A 24,627-nucleotide genomic window follows, 5' to 3' on the forward strand; every position below is an offset into this window, starting at 1 on the left:
AACAAAAAAACGAAGAAAACCCCCAATACTTTTATTCTGAAGACAACAATCACATGAGCTTATCTCAGACTCAGCACCATCTGGAGGCAGAGGGGTGCTGGGAGTTTGGGTGCAGGCAGGAATGCACAAAGAATTTGTATTGAGTGTATCGCTAAAAGCATTTAAACACAACCACAGGGTATCGTAAATGTTCTCATTAAAACAAAAGGAACCAAAGGATAACAATAACAGGAATACATGCAACTGTTGTGACAAATGGTGAAGGAGACATTCTGCATTAAAAGGCATTTTCAAAAGTTCACCTAAAACTTGAAAGAACTCAGTCATCTACTTACCCACATGAGGGTCAAAACACTGCATTTAAGGCAAGTAGCTACTTAATGACTGAGTTTCATTTTAAGGGGAACAAGTCCTTAAGTGAAAAATGCTCCATCGTATTATTATACGATCATGTCACTCAGATGCGTGCTGTGGTCTCTGTGGGAATTGAGCTGATGTGCTGGAGCAGCTGGTCGCAGTAGAGAGGACTCCGCTGTTTGTTTCTCACTGCCTCCGCCTCCCTCTTCAGAAGTGCCGGGTGGACCGAGCTGCCTTTCTTCAGGATCTCTGGACACACAAACATACAAAACCAAAGACACAAGCCAGACAGGGGTCAGCACTCAGATCACTGTTTGCCCTCTTTCACTGAGATGAAAGAGGACACACTCAAATAAAAACACAAATACTCAACAATCTGTACTAATAATAAAAATCCTCCATGCCAAAGCAAAGTAGTTTTGACATTAAAAGCACACAAAATGGTATTGATCTTCTCATCCAACTCTCCAAAAGAAAGCCAATAAGCCTTTTTACCAAGTCCAACTATTCCTTTAATCTTAATACTTTAGGGGAGAGTTAAGACCTACTTAAATCCATGCACTGAAGATTGTGATTTTCAGTGTATCAAAGGGGTTGATGGTCTAATTATGCCTGCTCTGATGCCTTTTTATTATCCATATTGGTTTCAACAATCAAAGAAGAGTTTCTCTAAAATTCAAATTCAAGCACATCAAACCCAAGGTCACTATGAATCTCAAATTAAGTTCTTAGTTTCTAACCTGGTACAGGCAGATCGACAAAGTCCAAAAGAAGTCAGAAAGCCAGCAGATGGCAGTGATGAACTACACTACATCAACTCTGCAACTCACAAACCGTAAGTGCAGGTACCCTTTCCTTCCACTGGGAGGCGATAATCCTCTGTTCAAATATTTTCCTCCCACTGTTCCCACACCTTCTGCTGAGGTATATTGAATTTCTTGAATTGCAGTCAATGGGTAAATGCTTCAAAAACCACAATACAAAAGTGCTGTTCCAGTGGTGACACGCCGTCACTCTGGATCAGTTTGTTCATGTAAACTCATCATCTGATACCTGCCTTTAATCTTCAAGATGATGGAGGGGATTTTTAGCTTTTGTGTATACTGTACTCAGATGGGATGGAGCTGGGGTGGTGGGACTTGAATTAAAGGAGAACAATGAGGACTTGTAAGAAGTGAGTTATACCCGTGCCAACAGTCTGTGTGATTGAGCAGGTAGCAGCCGTGCTGCCATGATGGTGGGATTATCAGGGTGGAGGACTGAGAGAGTGAGAGAAGGAGGGATGAGAGGGATGGGGGGGTGCTGTCTGTCATGCTGTCAGGACATGCTGCACACATCAAGCCACCTCAGAGATATGCGTTTGAAATCCAAGAAGCATAAGAATGGGATCAACTATTAAAAGGAACAAAGAGGAAGAAAGAGAACAAGGAGGAAAAGAAGAAAGCTTCAAACAGAGCCATGCATGAGAGTGAGGAATGCTTCCACATTTGCGGTGCAGGCGGTTAGGGGTGCTGTCAGATACAGACAATCACTCAGCAACATCTGAGGTCATCTCATTTCACAAAGAGACTCTGGGCTGTCTACAAATCTACTGTACCTCATGGAGATCACAGTTTAAAGCACTGGTCTGCACACAATGACTATATTTCTATCTTTACACTGTATCGGGACAGATAAGTTGACACACTCTTTAAGGCTGATAAACAGTTTTAATTTATAAAATTTCTGTCATTAGTGATCCAACATTTTCAGACTTAAGAACGGCTGAGCTTGAGAAATAACGATGAAATAACTTGCAATATTCTTTATTTCCATTATTGTCAACAAATCCCACAAAAAGATCAGAACCAACAATTTGGCTTTTTTTTTTAAAACACTTTTTGCCTGTTTGTAACTCTCAGACCCAAATCAATTTGTTCCCACTAAAGACGTACATTTAAAAAAAAAAATGGGTCACAATATATATACTTTTTTCTTAAAGAGTACCAAATTTCCTAAAACAGCTGGCACTGTCGTTTTTAGCAAATGTTACTCAAACAGGAGTAAATAGTGTATTTGTTGAGGACTTTTTTCAGCTGTGAGTTTGGTGCTCTAGTGAGTAGTTACAGCAGCAGGACGGTGTATGTATTTAATCAAATTAACTAAAGAGCCCAAGTTCATTGTAATGAAAGAACATGTCACCCAGTGCAACAGTATGGCTCATTGATGTGTTTTTGGATGACTATTGAGCTCTATGTCACAGAGGAATAAGATCCATCAGGCTTTGACATCAGGCTAACAGACAATAGATGCAAGGAGGATCAATTCAACGTTGGTTTTGGTCTTTTCATGGGATTTGTTGACAATAAGAAAAATATGAAATATCACAAGACATTCATTTATTAGTATCAGTTTTGGTGTGTAACTAATTGCCAGAGCATGAGTTAAATATAAATCATATCCAGCATGGGTTGAGGCAGCTAATACATTCTGATCCCTTTCATGTTTAAACTGGAACATACAGAATTACAATATCGTTTTTCAAAGCAAATCCTGAAAATACATATGCACAACACCCCAAATCACTCAACTACAAAAATACAGACATACAGTATGTGGGCTAAGGCTGGTTCATAAAGTTGATTTACATCTGTTATTCTGCCTTCTGAAGTCAAGGTTACAGACATTTTGATAATCAATTGCAACAACAGGAATGCTTGTTGTCACTGGAAGGCTTTCAAAAGCTGTCTTGCGGGGCTAGAATTCATGGTATGGAAGCTATTGCTGCATCTTGTGAGTGTGTGAATGTCTTCTCCTCTAGCCGTATGAAGACGAGAGATCCTGTAGAGAGGCCTCTCTGTGCTGGCTGAGGCATCAGGGCTCACCTGTGTCTTTCCAAAAGTAATGACAGCTAACATCCATGAGAGTGGGAGAGAGTTAAAGTCCAGAGGAGCTGAGCCTTGGTTACACACTTCAGAAAAAGCCACTCCGACTTTTCACTCATCCATCAATAAAACACAGCCGTGAAGCTACAGGTCTGTCACAGAAAACACTGGGTATGAGAGAAGGAAGGTAGACGGGCAGATACAAGAGGAAGGGATTAAGTGGGAAAGTGTGGACAGATGTGGAAAGATGGCAAAGGGAACGGGAGGTCCCCATGTGGTTGTCATTAGCGGTTCTGTGTTGGAGGAAGATCCTGGATGGAGATTTGCCACACAAACAGCCCAGTCTACCCCAGGTGTACTGGCAGGGGAGTTATACAGATATTAGGGTTCAAATATTAACCTGTGAAGTCTCTCTCAGGTGGGTGCTTATCCATATGTGGATCTTGTGTTTCACTCTTGAGGGCCACCTACAGCTCAGCCCCTATGGGCTTGCATTGACAGGAGGAATTGCTTGAGCTGCTTTTAGTGATAAATTGTGTGGAAAAGAAGGATAACAGAGAGCTTTTGAAATAAAGGACAGGGGGGAATCTGCTGGCAGCGTGCCAGGCAATAGTCTGGTGTTTGATAGAGGATACCCCGGATTCCTCTCATCCTTCTCTGAGTGTCTCAGACACAGCAGGCTGGTCTGCAGATCATCACGGCTAAACTCTGCTTTCATTGTCACCCCACATTCACCATCATCATCTTTACTATCTGTATCAGCTGAACATGTTTATCAGATAATCACGGTCATAAGGTCCATATCACATAATCATTTCAAGTCATATACAGTATATGCACATGCTGATGTTTCATATTTTGTATCGCATAATTTAATCCCTCCTCATTCTTATCAGCACTGGTATTAAGGACTGTCAACAACGCATTAAAGGCCAAGTAGAAAAAAATTAGCTTTTTTTCCCCATCAAGAGTTATGGTTATGATTAATAGTCTAGACTCGTAAAAAGTTGAGGGAAAAGCTATTGCACATTCCACACAGAGTAAATCTTTAAACAGTAATATTTGTGCTCACTTTTCTAAGATCCAGACTACTTAATCATTTTTGCACCCAGCATTATAAGGTCATGTGCATATCCTCCTCTTAAGCCCTCACCATCAACTACCCATCAACAGTCTTTGAGGTTGCAGATTCAAAACCCCCCACCCAGTCTCACCGAGAACTTGGTCCTGCACCGAGCTGTCGGGGTCATCCAGGTGCAGGAGGAGCTGCTGGAAGAGGAGCTGCAGATGAGGAGCAAAGAGCTCAGGGTTATAGTCTTTGGTCAGACTGGATAGCCACAGCCCGAGGGCCTGCAGGGCAACGCTGCGCACCTCCTCACTGCTGTCGTCCAAACGCTTCAGCAGCACTGTGGAGAAAAGACACCCCCACACACAATAAATAGATTACAGACAAACAAATTTCAACAATTTTAGATGTTGAGTGGGTTAGCTGCTTTTAGCTTTTATTTTCATTATAAATCATTGTTTTGCCAATTTCAGGATACATTTTCTATTGCCACATTTTCCACAAATGTTTCCCTCATTGTGACATGTAATTATACAGAATTAATTGCAAAGTTTATATGTACATTTCAGCATGCAGTGTGACAACATTTTGTACATTCATTTTGTGTGTGTGTGTGTGTGTGTGTGTGTGTGTGTTCTTCATCTACCGGGGTAGATCTTGTTAAGGGCCTCAGGGTGCAGACTGGTTCCTATGAGTCGGAGTATGGCGGACAGAGAACGACAAGCCAGCAGTCTGCCCATCTGAGAGTCCTCTTCCAGGGCTGACAACACCTGGGGACTCAGTTTCTCCTCCAGACACAGCAGCTGCACTCAGGAAATGCACAGACCAGCATACAAATCCATTAAATGTTATATGACAAGATCCAAGTCTGCCTATATGTATAACACAACTCAAACCGACTAAAGACAAGCCGGCAAGTTAAACATTTAATTAATTTAAAAATAAGATTACAACACAAACACACCTTTTTTTGTTAAGTTTCTCATGTGATTTTCACAATAGTCAAGAATCCTCTATTAGAAGTCATGAACCTGCAACTTACTGAAGTGACTGCTTTGAGGCTGCATAGTCAGGACCTAAGGGTCTAAAATGTGCACTTCCAGTTGATTTACACCACTTAGTTATCAACAATGAGAACTAGGAAAGACAAGGCTGTTTAGTGAAGGTGACAAAATAACAGTTTCTACAATTTTCTTTGATTATTTGTGTTGTGTTTTTTTTTTGTACCAAAGTGAAATATCACCTGAAGCATGACAGATTCACATCAGATCTGGATCAGTTTGTACAGACACATGGGCCTGGAGCCCAACTTTAGAAGTACAGTGAAGACGTTGTTTTCATCACACCAGCAGATGAGAAACAGAGGAAATGGACAAACAAGGTGAGGCTGAGCGAGCAGACCCACAGGCCAAGAGGTAATGGCTAAAACCTCTGTTACTCCGTCTGTTTGCTATTGAAACCGTGCAGGCGAAACAGTAAAAAAAGGGAGCGAGGGGAGAGGGAGGGAATGAGACAAAGAGGAGGAAAATTTGGCAGGGAAGTAATCCGGCATTACATCAGTGACAATCTGAGGGTGCCAAGTGTAACTAGAGCTGCTAATTGTTTTCACAGGGAATAGTGAGGAAACAATGTCCCTCAAATGTAAGGCTGTTTGATTTGCTGTGGAAATACACACATAACCTTCTATTGTTATACTTATCAGGATATTTTGTTTATTTCATCTCTACTGTAACCTAATTTTGAACCCAAACTCTGAGACCTGTTTAGTCACCACTTTTCCAAATTTTCTATTCTTGTGAGGACGTTTGGGTGCCATTACATAGTAAAAGTTTGATCACACACTTACACCCACACCCACGCACTCACATTGTCCCACAGCTGTTTGCTTTGCCTTGTAGTTAAAGACGTGTGACTAGAAGAGGTGTGTGTGCCGGTTTCAACTGGTCACTCTGCACACGCAAGTGCAAACACAGCCAGATGTGCGTGTATTTGTGAGCACACATACTGCAACTGGGCACATGCTCTGACAGGCAGGTGCAAGGGCATGTCCCGGTGATAGTTCCTATGTACAACAAGGGCCCAAAACAGTGGAAGCATTGTTCCTAAGGGACAAAGGTATGTGAACTCGTTTGCCCCCATGTACACCTGCTACCTTCCGTGGCCAACTCTTCTCCAGCCAAGGGGAGAAAGATAGCAGATTTTATATTTTCCTAAATGGCCAAGTGGGACTGTCTAATTTGATGTGAAATGGACAAAACAGAGAGTTTGAAGTAAATTTCAACTCCGGGTAGATTAAAAGAATGCACTACCACATCTTTTCCTTTATATCTGAGACTATAAAAAGTGTTTCTGCAGATTGGAGATCAGGAGTACGTACTACTGGAGACCTTTTATATCCGGTGTTTGCTTCCAATGCTTATGGGTCACTTTGCACAGGTGGAAATAGATGTAACCCCAGTGTGTCATATGTGCCTTTACAGCATACTGTATGTGTGGGTGTACCTGTCCAGGTGTAATGGACCCTCCATGCAGCAGGGCCAGCAGACAACTGAGGGCTGAGGTGCGGACGGCAGCAGCAGTACGGCCTGCACGCCACACCAGGTTAGGAAGCAAGACGTCACACAGGAACGTCTCTGACTCATCACGGAAATGCCTGGAAAGAGGCACAGAAAAAAAAAAATGGAGACAGAACAGGACAAGAGAAAGATTTATATTGCTTCATGAAGAAGGCCATTGGCAAGTGCCCATTATGTGGACAAGTGAATGATGGCTGTTGGGAATGCAACTGCAACACAATGGCTGCAGTAATTTCCCCACACAACATCAGGGTGTTCTCCTTTCCCTTCTCCCTCTCTTTTCCACTCTGGCTTAGGCCTTCTGACAGCTTCTCACACACTACCAGAGTCTGTACTTTTGCTCCAAACCAACTCCACCAGCTCTGGTAGATGCCTCTAGCCTCTGGCTGTTTAGCTGGTGTCACAACAAACTTGTCATGACATTTGATAAAATGTGCTGTAATGTTTCAGTGCCAGTAGGGGGAGACTGTGCGCCACTAATACAGCCAGGACTATGTACTATTGCTGTTAGCTCAGTCTATTCATCTTGACAGGTGTTGAAAGCTCATCATGAATGACGACAAGAAATGGAAAGACATTTTCCACATAGCAGGGATGATATCCAAAGGAAAAGAAGAGTGGGACTTTACCTTTGACTTTTATGTCTGTGCACACACAGTAACACATTTCCACACTGGAGCTGTCTGTGCGTGTGTTGGTCACAAAGCAACTGCAGAGCAAACAACAATCTGTACCAGCACAACACAGCAGAACATTTACAGCTGAAATTTAAACTAAATACTAAACTTTTACGAATTTCTGTTGTCCATGAAGATATCCATATTATTATTGTGATGATGTATTAAACTATTTTGTCCATCCCTTTCTCATTTCTTCAAATCATACTTTCTTAAAACTTATTAAAGAATCTGCCAATACGTTAAGGAGAATTCTCGTTTCAGGGTAATTTCTGACACATGCACAATTGGATCTGCTTCCTTTTGTCTTGTTACTGACAGGACATATAGAAATTTTAAGGGAAACTTCATTCGGGATAAGCGGAAGATCTCACTCCACTAGCAGTTGTTTTTCTTTGTTTTATGTCTTGAAAGCTGAAATTAAGACTAAAGACAGATGCCTTTTGCAGTTCACACATGCATGAAAGCACACACTTATTTCCCTTGGAAGTGGTGCATGATTTTTGCCTGCCACATCCAGGGGAAAGAGGATGAACTTTAATTTCTCACACATCACCTTCTACTTAAATTTCACATTCAGCTTTTTAATCACAGCACACAAATCCACATGAAACAAAGACATTATGTGTGTGTGTGTGTGTGTGTGTGTGTGTGTGTGTGTGTGTGTGTGTGTAGATGAAAGACTTGGGCACACACTTTCCCTTTCTGCTTGTTCTATAGCGGATCTGTCATTATGTCATTTTGGTTGTAGAACAAAAAGATGAGGTTTCTCTATGCCTATCATTGTCCTCTTGATGACATATAGCGTGTGTGCGTGTGTGTGTGTGTGTGTGTGTGTGTGTGTGTGATGGGGGGGGGGCGCTACAAACTGCTGAGCAAAAGATCAGGCCATAAATCATGAATGTAGGGATAAGATGAGTATGAATGGAAATATTATGGCAGACCGCACAGCCCCACATACTGTAAGTTAAGCATTTGTTTGAAACCTTTTGAAGGTGTAACATGATTTCTGTCTCCTGATGGTCCTGTGATTACCGGAGATATAGCTGAGGAATGAGAGAAGCAGTTAGCAGCACAGGTGGCCGCGCTGGGAGTGGGGAAGAGACAGAGGCTCCTTTTGTTTAATACACACATTTATGGATAAAATAATCTGATGAAGGCTGAAAGCAAAGTTCCAATTTCCATATTTTTGGCAAAGGTGGCAGAATGTTTTGGTTAAAGAACACTTCCTGTTGTTTATGAAACATTTTTTACTGACAAGGATATTATTTTGTCTTATATTCTTTATACTGCTGCCAGGCTCATGCCAAAAACGATCCCTCCTATTAACCAATGGAAACACCTACCAACCCTTATGGACCTTTTGGCTGCAGGGTTAGGGTTAGTTACACGCTGCACAGATGTCTCCATGGCAACCCCATGGACGTGGTTTGTCTTTCTGATCGACAGCAGCAGCTGCTATGATCGCTGGGACCCAAAGAGGGCCTCAAGCTTAATGCATTCCCTCAGATTAGAGCTCTGAGCCCGGCCTGAAGGCTGCACAGCTGAGGGCTTGGGCTTGGGGGGGGGGGACGGACGGACGGACAAACCCACAAACAAGAGCTCCTTTCTGGGTGTCAGACATCCCTCCTATCCTTCCTAATTCGTTAGTCAATAACCATTCAAAGGTGTTATTAAATCACAGAGGAGTGATTCAGATATCATTTGCCTTCTCCAGGCATGCTGCTAAGTGAATAACTAATTTGAGTTAGTCTAATTGATACTCCCAAAGAGACAATGTTAACTCAAAAGGGACTCCTTACAGTCTATTTGATGAGTTTGTTTGTAAAGTGCTTTATAATTTCTGAAGTATGATGAACTGCGTCATGCCTGAAATATACCCCTATCATCTATCATATGACCCTGCCTGAATCAACCGCAAGTCCTGAAGAAGCTGATGGGGTTACAATGACCTCATGAAAATAACACAATTGTGTTTGTATGTGTGGGTTTCTAATTATGGTCCCTTGTGGGCGTGGCACTAATTTGCAGGTTAATGTGAGGTTAAGTCTAAAAATATGAGCTGTGCTAATAACGATGACTGGGAAAACTCAGGCTAGACAATGCCAAACAGCTAAAGCTCAATGTAACGTCATGCAGTGATGAAATACAGGAATAGGTACCTGCAATATACAAGTTGTGTGTGTGTCTTTGTTTCATAAGATAACTTGCTCTGTGTCTGTATCAGTATTTTAATGTGTGCATAGTATGTGCCCCTCTCACCCCTTGGAATCCAGTGTGTTGGATGCATCCAGTAGCAACTTAGCAAGCATTGTGAAGATGCTCATCCTCATCTCTAGGTCTCTGTCCGATTGAAGGCAGCTGCACAGCAGAGGCATCAACTGGCTCACAAACTCCCCAATCACTGGACCTATAACACACACAGTTTTGCATTACTACTACGCAGTTTTCTTTATTGGACAGTTTACAGAACATACAGTAGATATAGATCGCAAATAGGGGCAGAAAAGGGGGAATGACGTGCAACAAAGGTCCCCGGCCTGAACTGAACCAGGAACGTTGCAGTAATATGGGATGGGTCTTAACCACAAGGCCACCAGGTGCCCCTACTACTGCAATATAATAATATGAACTTAATGTGTTCAAAGCTATCTTCAGTGTCACCTCAGCAGTGCTTGAACCTAAACTCTTTCCTAACTATGCCACCTTACTGGGTCAACAGTCAAATGACTTAAATGAATTTGGTAACCACTCATTTTCAGCCTAACCACTAAATACTAATCCTATCCTTAAAGACTCAAGTGTTCCCTTTTCGGAGCGAAGACACTTTCATTTATGCATTTTCTTAATTCTTCTTTGTTCAGAACAACTGTCAAATCCTAAACAAGAAAAAGGCCCACACAGACTTAAGACTTTTTTATGTTCAGCACTGACCAGAGGGCTTATTGAGACCTCAAGGGACTGGTGAGACAGTGACACAGAGCTCAGAGGAAATGAGACATAAAAAAGGTCTTTGTGTGACAGAGCGTTTCTATACAAGTGTCTATTAAAAAGAAAAAGAGAAACTTACAAGTATTCCCAGTTATACTCATACCCACACACACCCTCTGTCTGACTGCATGTTTACAGAGCTATATATAGTAATCTGTGTGTGTGTAATGAGTGATAAGTGTACTGTTTGGACTCTGAATTGTCCAGACATGAGAGGAGACAGAGGAAATCCTGAGACTGCCCTAGGGTGGTGGCCAATGTCATAAAGAGAACAGAAAAACAGAGAGAGAGATCTATTTTATCTGACGGGATTGTGTGAATCAAAGGTTGTGTCGTTTAACCAGAGGTGTTGGAAGAGACGTCTGCAGTTCGCCGCACACTGACTACGGATATGACAAGGCTGTGATAGGACATTTCCCTACACTAACAGAGACACACATAGACAAACACACCTCATTATGGCTAAGAGAAACTATCAGCATGCATCCTGTCCTTGAGCAAGGCACTAAACCCCAGACAGAGAAACAGAGAGAGGAACATTTCTCCAGTCTACACACAATGGATCAAACATTCTCACACGAGGTGAAGGACAAAAGACTGTGAGAAAGAGCAATAATTATTCTTGTCTCCAACAAACAGATGGAGTGTGTGAGGAGCTGATGAGCAAGCAAAATGACCAATTCTCAGTTGTCAAATTATCTACTGTCAATTGTTTAGCAGAGGGACAATTTCCCTGAATCATGTGCACATCTACGACGGAGCATTAGGGCCACATCAAGGGGAAAAAAAATTAAGGAGGAAGATTTTTTTATTTTATTTTGCATTTCAAGAATAAAGTCGAAATATCGAGAACTAAGTCGAAATGGCGAGAATAAAGTCAACATGACGAGAATAAAGTTGAACTACCATTTCGAGAATAATGTCGAAATGTCGAGATTAAAGTTGAAATGACAAGAATAAATTCAACTTCTTTATCACTTAATCACATTAGAGGGACTGTCTGCCATGCCAGCTGCCATGTAGGCAACATCATAGATAGGCTATGGGTTACAACCTTGGAGTGCCGCGCTCGCCTGAGCCCCACTCCTTCAGGATCAAACAATTTGATCAATTGTCTTATTGTGTCTTGTGATACAACATATCCTCTCTGTATTGTGTGTAGGTGTAACCATGGATACCCTTGCATCTGTCCATTACAAGCCATTTCAGTTTGCAGGAATACGGCCATCTCTTTCCTCAAGTTTGTGTGGTTTCTCCTTCTGAATAGACGCAATTTTCGGCACAATCTCTTCAAAGTCCTAATACTTATCACCATACTGTGTTTATGCGCTAAAAGAGAAATAATTTCCTTGTTATTAAAACCGATTCTGAAGTATAATTTCAGAAGTTCATATAGGCCTTCACAAGGCATTTTGTAGAAGACTATAGTTAAAGCTAGTAGTTTGGTTTAGGCTATTCTCAAAAGTCTGACTTGATTCTTGAAATATCAAGTTTTTTCTCGACATTTCAACTTTATTCTCGACATTATTCTCAAAATGCTAAATAAATAAAAAATCTTCCTCCTTATTTTTTTTTCCCTTGATGTTGCCCTAACGCTCCGTCGTACACATCAAACCAAGCAGCCACACGCTTTCTATTCGCTGCCCATAATGAAGTCCTTGGGTCCTATTAAAAGACCAAAGATCACATCTGTAGGAATGAAACCTAGGGAAGCTTAGAGCAGCATTCAACATGTGCAAATAAAACACACACACACACACACACACACACACACACACACACACACACACACACACACACACACACACACACACACACACACACACACACACACACACACACACACACACACACACACAGCTTCAAAGTAGCCTTGATCCAGGGGAAGGTCAAGAGTAGGCGGCTGTGGTGCCGTTTGATGTAGTGACCTGCATGGGGATCACCGAGTGGACTTAGAATGGACTGGTCAGTTAGCCGTGGGAGTGTGTGTGAGAATCTGTGTGTGTGTGAGTGTGTGTGTGGGGGGGGGGGGATTAGAGGGGTACCCAGTTGCCCAGTCAATTAGAAAGACAGGGGAGGGAGGGAGAAAGAGATGGAGATGAAAGAGTGGCACATGGAGGTGCTGATGATGGAGGATTATATGGTATAGAGGGAGGTAACGGGAAGTCTCAGCACCAAAGACAGGGTCACAGCTTTTTAACCCAGTGCCGCACGCACACACACGCACAAAGAGAGATAGAGAGAGACAGGGATTTACAAAAGTCAGTAAGCCAACTGGTGCTAATGACAGCCCTGTTTTTTTTTCTGTGTGAGTGTATCTGACCATGAGCCTCTCTGATTGGGTAACAGAAAAAAATTCTTCCACTGTGTCTTGCTCGTTCCACTGAGACGCTCATTGATATGGGCATCCATCTTGGACAACAACAATGGAACTGCATGCATCCATTGGGACTTCAAGCAATAAATCATACACATTTTAACCTTAAATATTTCATCATTTAACAGCTCTCATATCCATCAAGTGGTGCTGACAATTGCTCCCACCACCATTGACACATAATATATATATATATATATATATATATACACAATATATGTCCATATATCTCTCAGGAGCAGTGTGGGACTATATGAAAACATGGCTGAGGAATACGCTTTTTGCTGCTTCCATGAGTGCGGGTACTAGAAAATGATACATCCGGACACATTACAAACAATTTCAATAAACTATCTGGATTCTTTGTACTTGAGAGAGTCTGTGCTGCTGTTTTGACAGCTGCTGGTTTTGATGTGCTGCCTCGATGATGGATCATGTGTGAACAGGACAAACAGCTTGACGTTTAAAATATGATGTAACATGTGTCTGAACAAGTTGAGGAAAGAATGGCTTCACAAACCACACCATGAAGTAATGTTTAATAAAACATGATCAAGATTATATAGTCTCACCGATGTGCTAAGGTGAAATGGACCCAAAGAGCATGTTCAGACTGATGACTGATGTTGTGATTTTCCCATCATTAACAGGTATTTTGACAGGCCAATTTCTCAAAACCTTACTGTATATTTTTGACCATTATAGTGCGTCTATACGTGGAAAATTCAGCACCTGCTGTATAATTTGGCAATGTCTTGTGCATATTCAGGCTTCACTTCTCACCTGATTGTATGACTATGATATGCAGTTGAAGTCTCTGTGGGGAGTAACTGGACCAGGTGTTGACAGAGGCAGACAGCCAGTCCAGCAGCTGGCCCATATGTTGTCTATAGAGCTCCATCACTGAATCCAGGCCCTGCACCTTACACAAGAGTTGTACACTCTCCAAGGCCTGTGGGAGAGAGGGATAGGAGGAACAAAAATTATGTCAACACATTTTTGCAATCTTAACATAAAATCATAAAGATTTTAGAGAAAAAAAGACAAAGAGACACAAAACATTTTGTGGAAGAAGAGCAGAGGGCATTGTGTTCCAAGTTCAGAAATCACAGCTGTTTTCTTGTAATTTTAGGAATTTTTTTGGGTCACTCTCACACGGGAGGCTCAAAACAATCATGTGAAACCATGGGAAGAACAACACTGCAGACATGACAAGGTTTTACACAAAACCACACAACCAGACAGATACACAGGATGTCACAAAAGGCACAGGAAGGCACAGGAAGAGACACACACACACACACACACACACACACACACACACACACACACACACACACACACACACACACACACACACACACACACACACACACACACACACACACACACACACACACACACACACACACACACACACACGAGATAGGAGAGTAAATAATTAGCTGACTAGGGCAGGGGAATTGACCTTTAGGGCACTTCATAGTTCCCTTCATAGTCCCTCAGGGATGGACAGGGACAGAGACAATATCTGAATCACAGATCGGCCCTTTCTGAAGAAAGCTAGACAACCCTGAGCTGTCCACTGATGGGAAAGACGTGCCCCTTTTCTGGGAAAACAAGTTCTGCTTTTCCTCTGGGTCCGGGAATGCCCAAGGCCATTCTCACCCTCCCTCTCTTTTTCTTAATTCATTCCTTCTCATCTCTTCTCTAACACTGCTCCCTGTCTGAACATAAACCAATGCATTGCAGACAGACATAAACACACACACACACACACACACACACACACACACACACACACACACTGGTGTCCCATGTGGTGTCTGGTAAGCATCGCTGCCAGTCCCTTCCCGCTCCTCTCCTTGTCATTAGCCTCCAACGGCGACGAGCAGTAAGGCGACGTTCTGGCCTCAGATACTGTTGGCTTCACTTGTCACTGTTCTTGTTTGTCCCTTTGCATTTGTGGCTGACCACAACATGAAAGCTTGTTACTTGCATATTACTTGGCTGTTGAGGCCTGAGGAGGCGTCATGGAGCCACAAATAGGACTGGGCAGATGACACACACCTGCTAAGAAACACAACTCATCGCTCTCTGTTTTTTCCTCTCTTTCTGTCTGTCTGTCTTTTTCTCCACCTTTCACCCGCCTCCTTTCACCCAGTTCTGGATTTAAAGTTCCACTCCAAAGGTGCAATTTCAGCTCCCCTGGCTAAGTGGATAATTATACAGTTGACCATGCCCACTTTGAACTTGTACAAAATGCTGACATTCCTCAAATAGCTCTCTTGCTTCATAAAACCTGCTTACCTTTCTAATAAAAAAGGATGGAAAACTAAAATTGGGGTAAAAAAGGGGCCATGTCAAAGTAGAATTGAAGAATTACACGGGCAAGGTGATATGCTTCCTCTACGTGGAACAAAATGAAAACAAAGCTGCAGACAGGATTGCATCTACCAACTGTTTTCTCACCTTTTCGCTGAGATGTGGCTCGGTGGAGAGGCTCTGGACAGTGACCAGCACCTGCAGCAGCTGCAGGCTGACTGAGCGGTGGTCTGACTCACACTGACGCAGCAGCACATCCACGCAGGCCAACAACTGCTCCAAGTACACAACCTGGGAAAGAGGGAGAAGTATTATAAGATTGTCTTGTCTGGTTTCTAGCAGATGTGAGTGCTGTGAGAAGTATTTGCCTTGACTGTTTGCTCGGTCTATCAATGAAGCCCACTGCACATCAAGTCTTCTCAATCTCTCTTTTCTGCTCTCACTCCCCTTTCTCTTCCACAGCACAGCATCACAAAAAAACCTCACAGTCTCTTATTTTACACACAATTTAACTGAGTGAACGACAAGATACAAAAACTCAGAGTGAGAACTTTCCATCTCCAGACATGAATGTGTGTGAGATTGCTGTCACTTGTCAGCCAGTGGTGTGGTGAGCTCATGTTTAGACAAAGAACTGCAGCTCAGGCTAATTTCTATGCCATCACTGGGATCATGGCCTCTTTTCCTGTTTTCTCGCAGCCTGTCATTAGGGCTGGATAAGAACAGGGGGAGATGGAAGGTAAGGTAAGTGTGTGTGTGTGTGTGTGTGTGTGTGTGTGTGTGAGAAAGAGAGTGTGTTTTTTTGTATGTGGAGGGTTGAGCTGGTAAAGTGCCCTATGGGTGTTTACTTTGGTCTGGTGATGAGGAGTTGGGTGGTGAGGGGCACTCAAGTGTGTGTGTGAGCAAGAAATACTCAATGCAACCTCCACATACGCTCCCTTACTCAAAACACACACCCACTCACTGAGCTTTGACTAACAAATACCAGAGTTCTATCACTAGGGGGCGTACTATCTTTTCATAATAGCTATTACATAGTAGCTATTGTGCAGCATAGCTTGGCATTAATGTAGAAAGAAAAACAGGTGTTGAGCCAAGAAAAGATCCTCCGTGTTAAAAAAAAAAAAACAGGAATTGTGAGGAGGAAAGAGAGCTAAGGGACTTCCAGTCTGCGATGCACATGTGCAAATGTTTTTATTTTGCAATTGAGTGTTGAGCACACACTGAAAAAAAGCTTGTTATGCATATCTTGAGTCCAGGGTGTTAGTTAAGTGTGTAAACACATTTTTCTGAGACTAAACATCCATGCAAGCCCTGAACAACCATGACTTGCTCTCATTTCTTCAGCTGCCTAGACCCAAAACAGCTTACCCACTGCACTGTGCACTCATTTGAATGTGTTCACACAGTCATTGATGTGGGAAATCCCTGCCTATGGCCAAGCCATTTGCTGGCACTTAAACACTACAGGAACTCCAGGAAGGCAGTAGTGGAAATAACGTGACAAACAGTGGCAGACACACACATTAGCGTACACATACACAGACACGCATATTATACATGCACAGAAAACAACCATTAGGGCTGGACAAGAGAGAAAGAGGGAGAGCGGAAAAAGTGGTGCAGTGTAATGACTAGGTGGACACCTGGAGCCAGGCGAGATACACCTGGTTTCATTGGCCTGGGCACGCTCCCGGGGGCTCGTTACACAGTGCATGTACGCATCTGTCCACCACTGGATACATCAATTACACACACGACTCCACTTTAAGAAGCCATAAGCCAGGCGATGGATTCCTATCCAGTGGGGAGCCCACCCCCAACAGCTACTGATGTTGCTACGGCAACAGGAAAACAAACACAGGCGGTGCATGGGATGCCGACCCCTCGCAGTCAGGTAAAGTTTGCTATGCTGCCTTTCTTCTCCTCTCTTCATCTGTCGTTCAGTGGAGCAGTGAGCAATATGCAGCTGTCATTCATGACAAAGGGCAGGCATGCAGGAGACACGCTGATGTATGGCAGTATGTATGTGTATTCAGCAGAATACTGGTCGTTGTGACACGTGCAAAAGGTTCTCCATGCACAGACAAGATGAAAAGACACAGAGCCTACTTTTCCACCCGCTCTCCTGCTGATCTGTTCCTCAAGGCTACTGTAGGTCAGGTACTTTTTACAGAGTTTCACCAAGACAGCATATTCACTGTTAACAAGCCTGGTTGTAAATATGCCTGCTAATTCACTGTCAGGCCCCCTCTTTATACTCTAGCCCTGCAGATATTGCGATGCCCCCGTCACCATGGCAAACCACAACACAGCGACGCTCAGCTGATGTAAGGTAGGTGTGTGTGTGTGTGTGTGTGTGTGTGTGTGTGTGTGTGTGAGATGTTAGGGGTTTGTTAATCCTCTGTGGAATACCCCTTTAAAATGAATCCCATATGCGATTCATAAGCAAACACCACCATATATAAACTACAGAACCTCAGAACACGATGGCTTCTCTAACCACTGGCTCGCCTTTGATTTTCCCTCAAACCCTTGACATCATCTTCAATTTATGACCAATATTTTTATTTTTCACCAAGCATGTCATTTATTTTTGTACGCCGCCTTTTTCCCCCACAGGGACTTAAAAGAGTTGGTGAGATTAAGTTGCGCAGAAATATCATATATCACTTTCCAAATCTTCATCTTGTTCCCCAAACTCCCCATGGAGCCCTGCAGTTCCCCCTGCCTCTGTTCACTTTGAAGATGATTTATACTTCATTTCTTAACAGGCCTCATTTTGTCAAAGTCAAACTTCACTTTATCTTCCTTTCTGCCTTTGGTTCATGTGGCACATAACTCTGTCAAGTTGGATCCAAATGCACATATCTTGTACGTTTTTAAGATGCTACGTCCATATCGTTGTTGTTTGTGTGTCAGCAGGTAATTAAACCATTATCAAGTACATAAGGATCTAAGGGCTAACCAACACTTCAAACTGAGCAACTGTGAGGTAAGGGAGTGCACAATATTCTGGGTCAGCATTTCAGCACAGCACAAAGAGGGAGAGAGGGATGCAGGTGCTCCTGTCTCCAGTGGTGTTATTTACAGCTACACAGTGATCTGGCCCTGCTCCCTGCGATGAACCCTGCCTGTTGTCGAAGAATGTTGCAGGTGCTTTGTCTGGTTGAGCTATTGGATCACAACGCTCCATGCTTTGCCGTCAGAAACACAGACAGAAAGAATGACAGAGGCAGATAGATGGAGAAACAGACAGAGAGGAAGCAGAGGTCTGCCTACATCTGTGCGACTTGTGACCACTGTACCGTCCTGTTAGTCCTCTCCCTGGTTGACCCCGCCGGATAGCCACCAGGGAAGACAAAAGGGGGGTCAACTTCCCTGCCATTTATCACCGTCCTTGACCAGGCAGGCTTTGAAATTTCAGGGATTCTTTTAATGCCGTGGATGAACCACAGTCCGGTGCCGAGACCTTACACATGGCTATAAAAAAAAATAATTAAAAAACCCTGCCTCGTCTGCTCAGAGGGGGTCAGAACAGTCATGCAGGGGTCACGTGAAATTAGTAGATTTTTGTTATTATTATCCCAGGGAAGAAATTCTTGCAGGCCTCACTGGGAGGGGGGTGGGGTCATGGGTATAGGTGAGTCAGTAGTGCGGCAGGATCAGAAAATAACTCTGTTATTTTGATTCTGAAAGGGAAACATATTTGGTGCAAGAGAAAAGGAAGCGGGGAAGAGTCTGTTTCGGACTTGATTGGATTTTTCCACTGGCAGACTGTTTGCAGAGAAACTAAAAAAACATTTGTAATAATTGCTGAGATTTGTAAAAAAAAAAAAAAATAAAAAAATAAAAAGATATGTGCAACAGTGTGTGAGCACATTTCAGAGTCGTTTTGATCAGAAACTTGTAATGTTAGATTTGAAAAACACCATGTGGCCAGACTGTCACTATAGCAGTGTCAGCAGTTTAGAGAATTACTCAACAGCGAACTCACTGAACTCATCGCGTACAGTAGTGCTATTGAAAACTCTTGAAGGCTCTTCAACTAAAGCCCTTTCAAAAGATGTGGCATCTTATCACGAAACCCATTTCCATAAGGGACAAATAATATACAACAAATATACAGTATGACTGCTGCACTGTCGCTGCCAAAATTAAGAGTGTAAATGTACACAGGAAGAGTAGAAAGAAAATGACCTTCTATGACACTGCCAAGATCACTTAACAAGACTGGGAAAGAAAAACAGCTGGTGCACACAGATCGGGGGGGGGGGGCAACCTATGAGTGCAGAGAAAACTTGGCAAACCGGGCATCAAAACAAGTCTGACTTTAATGTGTTAACATTTTCAACCGGCAACTCTTTCCCCTCCCACAGTGAACTTCTGATGTGCTCATACTCCATTGCAGCTACTGAGTTAGCAACAGAAGAAGGATGTGGCGGTGTAGTGCGTGTGAATGGGGAAGTTTGGCATTACAGGCAAAGAGCAGTCAATCTCAGGTAAATAAGTTAAAAACAGGTCAACCACAATCAAACCCAAGCTTCTCTCTGCTGACCTGTTGATATTCCTGACAGACGTCGGGCTGGGTCAGTGTGTTGGCGATCTGTTCGAGATGTGGTTTTAGGAGGGCTTTGGAGCAGCCTCCCAGCACTGCAGTCAGCACCATGAGGGGGGCCCATGGGTGAGAGGAAAAGGAGGGGGTTCTCACATGATCCAGCAGCAGCTTGAGGAAGACGACAGGAGGGACAAAGGTCCCCAACAGTTTAGCAGCTGCCAGGCACTAGATGTGGGTACAGAGAGAGAGAGGAAGAGGGTGAAGAGAGACAGAGGCATGAGGGGGCGTAAAGGAGGACGAGAACCACAGGAAGTCCTTTTTTTAATCTCCCACACATCAAAGATCTACAGAATCCTCCTATGTAAACAGGTGCATCCCAAGTCCTTGAGCCCTGCTCGGCCCAGTCTAAAGCTCAACAGATGTGTCCTGGAATGATTCTGTCTGGTAGTGACTTATCACAAAACAATTCTATTGGATCTGTGCAGAGATCACGCATTACTAAATGCCAGACCTGATCCAAAAAAGGAAAAACAGTATGATGTATAACATCCTGCTGATCAGATGACTAGCTCTCTCACTGGGACTCACATTGCTGACCACGTCCCGCTCCGTGTCGGTGCAGGCCTGTCGGAGGGTGGCCAGGAGAGGCTGCAGATGCTGGGTGCTGTAGTCCTCAGCGTGGAGCAGCAGCACGGAGAGCAGCTGAGAGGTCCTGACCCGTGTGGGCACCAGCCAGTCGGTTATGTCGTGGGTAATGGCCGGCACCAGCTTACCCAGGTTTCTCACCACAAGCTCTCTGCAGCCCAGCCCTGGACGCTCCACTGGAGGAGAGAATGAAGAACATTAATCTGTTCATACTCTTCTACTGTTAGATATCAGTTTTTGAAAAATTCATTATCTGTCAGTCTGTCATCAGTTAGTAAATTACTTTGTTTTCCAGAATGACTTTGAACAATCTCCAAGAGATACCCAAGTTGTTGATTCTCAATAAAAGGTATCTCAACGACATATAGATATAGCCAGCAAGCACCTAGCACCTTGTTTATAACAGTGTGTGGTCTATTTATCTAACTTTTATGAGTCTTCAGATAGTTTACCACAATATAAATTACAAAATTCCACAAGTTCTAAGAAACAGGATTTACAGAACAATAAATATCACTGATTCACAGATTTTCAAATGTCTGCCGACTGTCTTCCAACTTATCACATATTTTACCTATAACCTTTTACGATTAACATTTCCCCACTAGGGACTGTGGTGAAACACATTCTCAAATAGCCCTCCACATTTAAAGTCTAGCAACCCTCACTTCCTCCTCCTCTCTCTCTATTTCTCTGGCCTATCTTATTCTTCTTCTCCTCTAGACACACTAATGAGCGAGGAAGAGAGGACTAAGGGAAGACAGATATAAATCAGAGAAACACACCAGGACAAGACAAAACAAGCCCCTTTCTGGTTGTCTCTCTATTGTCTGACTGTGACCTCTTCACACTGGGAAGCCCAGCAGAGTTATGATGGCAAGAAAGAGAGAGACGGTGAGGGCGAGAGAGCCTCTTCCTTTCCATCCCTGTCCCCAGGCAGAGCCTGTATTCAACCATATTGTCACATGTGTAGCTGTAGGACACATATAGGATCTTTTACCAAAATGCAAAGCCTAGGAACTGTACCCCTGACACACACAGACACACACACTGAGCTTGGCCCTATAGGCAAGCTAATGTGACCATGTTCAGGTTCACTCATTCCCGGCCCCGAGGCAGACACCTATCTTAACAAGCCAGTGTCTACCCTGAAAACTAAGATGTCATACACAACATCCCTTTACTGTATGTTATAAATATGGACAGCTGTAATAAACAGTGATGATTTAATGCAACATGTGAAGAGATTATATTTATTATTATTTATAAGCTTTTATTAGACATGGTGAGAGACCAGTGAAGCCAAAGTACCAGCAGGAAATCTTCCTCTATTGTAGACACTGGAATTCAGACACCATGCCTTAGACTTCTCCTAGATCAATCCTTCAATAAGATAATCTTACAGGATGTAAGGAAGTCTGAGCTGATAGCCTAATAGGGGTGCACGATTCAGAAAATTCGATTCGATATTGATTTTCCGGCTCAAGATTCGATTCAAAATCGATTTTCGATTCAAAAACGATGCTCGATTCAAAAACGATTCACAGTACGTAAATGTAGTTACTTTTCCCATGTGATTGCAGTAGACATACAATTAAAAAAAAATAATAATAATACAAAAAAAAGATTTTTTTTGCACACCCCTATAGCCTAAGCTATAATCAAGGATTTTCCTGCCAAGTTTATTTCACCAGGAAAACATCAGGGGTGTCTCTAGACAGTTAAGTCCTTTCATCGCTGCTTTGTTGAAAAATATCAATAATGAATGGTAATAAGAGCTTTGTGTGGCAGTAGTAATATTATCTCTCTAAGCTACCACCCAATCCTCCACTCTCTAAACTCTCCTGCACAGATGTACTGTATGTGTGTCACAGCTGCACATGTTGTTCCTCAACAGCCAGGAACAGCCCTGACTTTTGTAGGATGTGTTGCTCAGGTTAGAACGTTACATTTTGAAGCCACTCTGCTTCAAACTTGCACATTAAATAAAATGACTCAAACAATGATTCTCTTTAAAACTATGCATCTTCCAATCAGCTAGTTATTAGCAAATTAAATGGGACGCTGATGATGATTGATGCCAGCAACTCACACAGCATATTAATAAGACTTCTCTGACCCCGTTGATAGTTTGATAACCAGACCAAATAACTAGATCGAATAAACCATGCTGTCTGTGACTGACCTCCTGGTGGGTAGAAGGGAGGTGGGGTGAGGAGAAAGTTCATCTTGTCCTTGATTTCGTCCTCATTCTCCTTCTCCCACTGGGTGCCTACCTGCTTCCATAAATCAGCTGCTAGAAGTCTGCAGAAGGGGAGTGCAAACACAGAGCATCGTCCCGATCATCAGCGTTGTCACTGTTGTCAATTATATGCAATGCATTTTACATATATGTGGTAATGTAGACGTTAATGTGATGTTTCCTTTCAACATTAAAATCCTTTGTGAGATATTTGTAAAATATTAGTATACAAACCAGAAGAATATACATGGCCGATTGTGTTACACTGTATTATAAAGCAAAAAAAGTATGACAAATGTCTGCTTTTACCTTATTTCCGAGATCTCGTCAGTGATACCGCTCAGCAGGAGTGGGATGAGTTTGTGGAAATAAGAGTATCTGTCTCTCATGTGAAGTAGCCAATCACCAACGACTGAAGTCACAGCTTTTCTCACCTGGAACAAAAGAAAGCAAGATAGAGAAAGCAGAATTGAGCATGAATAACTTCATAAGCAGTACATATAATGGCACACAGTGGGACTTGTAACACCGCTTAGTTGCTTTAAACTGAACCTGTGGTGAGTCGTCAAACAGTCTCTGTGCCAGGTGAGAGAGTACGTCATCCACGTTTTTCCCAGTGCCATGCTGAATGACAGCCCCGGTGGCTTCGATGACAGACACTCGTACCCGGGAGTGTTGATGAGAAATAGTCTGCATGAGAGGCTTGACCAGACTCTCAGCCTGCAGGTGAAAGTGCTCTGAAGAGAAAGAGATGAAATGCATTTCAGTCCATTCAATTCTGTTGAAAAATCACTATTGAGATATGAGACTAGATATATGCTGGGATAGACATTTGTAATGGGTGACAGTGGGTTAAAATGTGATTGATGCAAAGGTTGGGAAACGCTGCGCACACAAAAAAAGCCAGATTCATCGATACTATTTGTTAGTTGCAGGCAGCCCTCGTTGAGACAGGCAAGTAAATGGAATTTGGTACGTTACTGATTGACGAGAAGCAATTCTAGTGTTTTAGCACAAAAAACAGTAGCTGAAATTAAACGTCCTCGATATTTATTTTAGCCACTCAATACAACTGTAGAGGTGGGCCAGGCAACTCTCTTTCTCAAGAGAGAGAGAGAGAGAGAGAGAGAGAGAGAGAGAGAGAGAGAGAGAGAGAGAGAGAGAGAGCTTTTCTGTCGCACACACGTCTGCGTGCCTAGAAACCATGGCAACAACAGCAGACTCCATTTCAACAACAAAGCATTGTTCACCAACCTGGCATACACTTTGCAAAGTTTATGGTGCATTTGCAGCTTTCTCTTCTGACATCTGGGAAAGGGTCGACGATGGTTCTCTGCAGTATGTTGATCATTTCGGTCAGATACGGCGCTAAATGCTTCCCGCATACCTCCACAGTCAGAGTCAACATCTCCACGGCCGACAGTCGAAGCTCCTCCGCCGGCTCCAGGATCTCTTTCTCCCCGAGCCTCTGAGCCAGACATGGCATGAGATAGAGCAGCGACTCCTCCGGTTTGGGGACAGAGCGAATAAACTCTGTTATCATCGTTATGGCGGTTTCTCTGCATCTTTCCATCGGGTCTGACAGACATTTGAGGAGAGGCTTGAGGAGGACAGAGAAAACCTCCTGTAAAACGCTGCTGGAAAGTCCTTTATCTATTGTCTCTCTCTTGATTAGCTCAAGTGCCCTCTTTCTTGTCGCCTTGTTGTCTTCGTTTAGACAGTTTAAATGTCGAGCGAGTCCTCTTAAAACTTCAGAGACAGCATGCTCGTCTCCAGCCGCCATCGCTGCCATCTTGACTGTCGTTATGACAACATGCAGCACGACAAACAAACGGCTGCTTTACGATAGCTTCCGATTCAAAATCTCAAACTTTATTCGCATTCACAACATTTTTCTCCTGTATCAAGCGCTCTCCCATTTTAAATGTTCCCATTTGTGTTGACAAAGT

The 24,627-nt window shown here is 43.0% G+C and overlaps 1 protein-coding gene across 1 annotated transcript; it reads right to left on the bottom strand.

Annotated features, from left to right (window-relative positions):
* On the bottom strand, positions 1 to 24,502 carry LOC116059295 (dynein assembly factor 5, axonemal). The gene is made up of 13 exons (XM_031312278.2): positions 23,933 to 24,502; positions 23,231 to 23,415; positions 22,988 to 23,112; positions 22,622 to 22,740; positions 20,380 to 20,612; positions 19,792 to 20,016; positions 15,381 to 15,524; positions 13,692 to 13,860; positions 9,803 to 9,950; positions 6,790 to 6,940; positions 4,934 to 5,090; positions 4,436 to 4,627; positions 1 to 606 (listed from the first exon to the last, which is right to left on the bottom strand). Exons 1-13 carry the CDS (start codon positions 24,468 to 24,470, stop codon positions 458 to 460), a joined length of 2,535 nt encoding a protein of 844 aa, XP_031168138.1. The 5' UTR covers positions 24,471 to 24,502; the 3' UTR covers positions 1 to 457.
* Positions 24,503 to 24,627: the final 125 nt, after the last annotated feature.

This window comes from Sander lucioperca, chromosome 21 (genome assembly GCF_008315115.2).
Source record: "Sander lucioperca isolate FBNREF2018 chromosome 21, SLUC_FBN_1.2, whole genome shotgun sequence".
NCBI classification, from domain to species: domain Eukaryota; kingdom Metazoa; phylum Chordata; class Actinopteri; order Perciformes; family Percidae; genus Sander; species Sander lucioperca.

Coding starts and splice junctions, on each gene's coding strand:
- LOC116059295 (XM_031312278.2), bottom strand. CDS start 24,470: ATGGCAGCGATGGCGGCTGGAGACGAGCATGCTGTCTCTGAAGTTTTA. Junction 23,113..23,230: donor TGTTTGACGACTCACCACAG/GTTCAGTTTAAA, acceptor CTTTTGTTCCAG/GTGAGAAAAGCTGTGACTTC. Junction 6,941..9,802: donor AACACACTGGATTCCAAGGG/GTGAGAGGGGCA, acceptor GCCTCTTTCCAG/GCATTTCCGTGATGAGTCAG.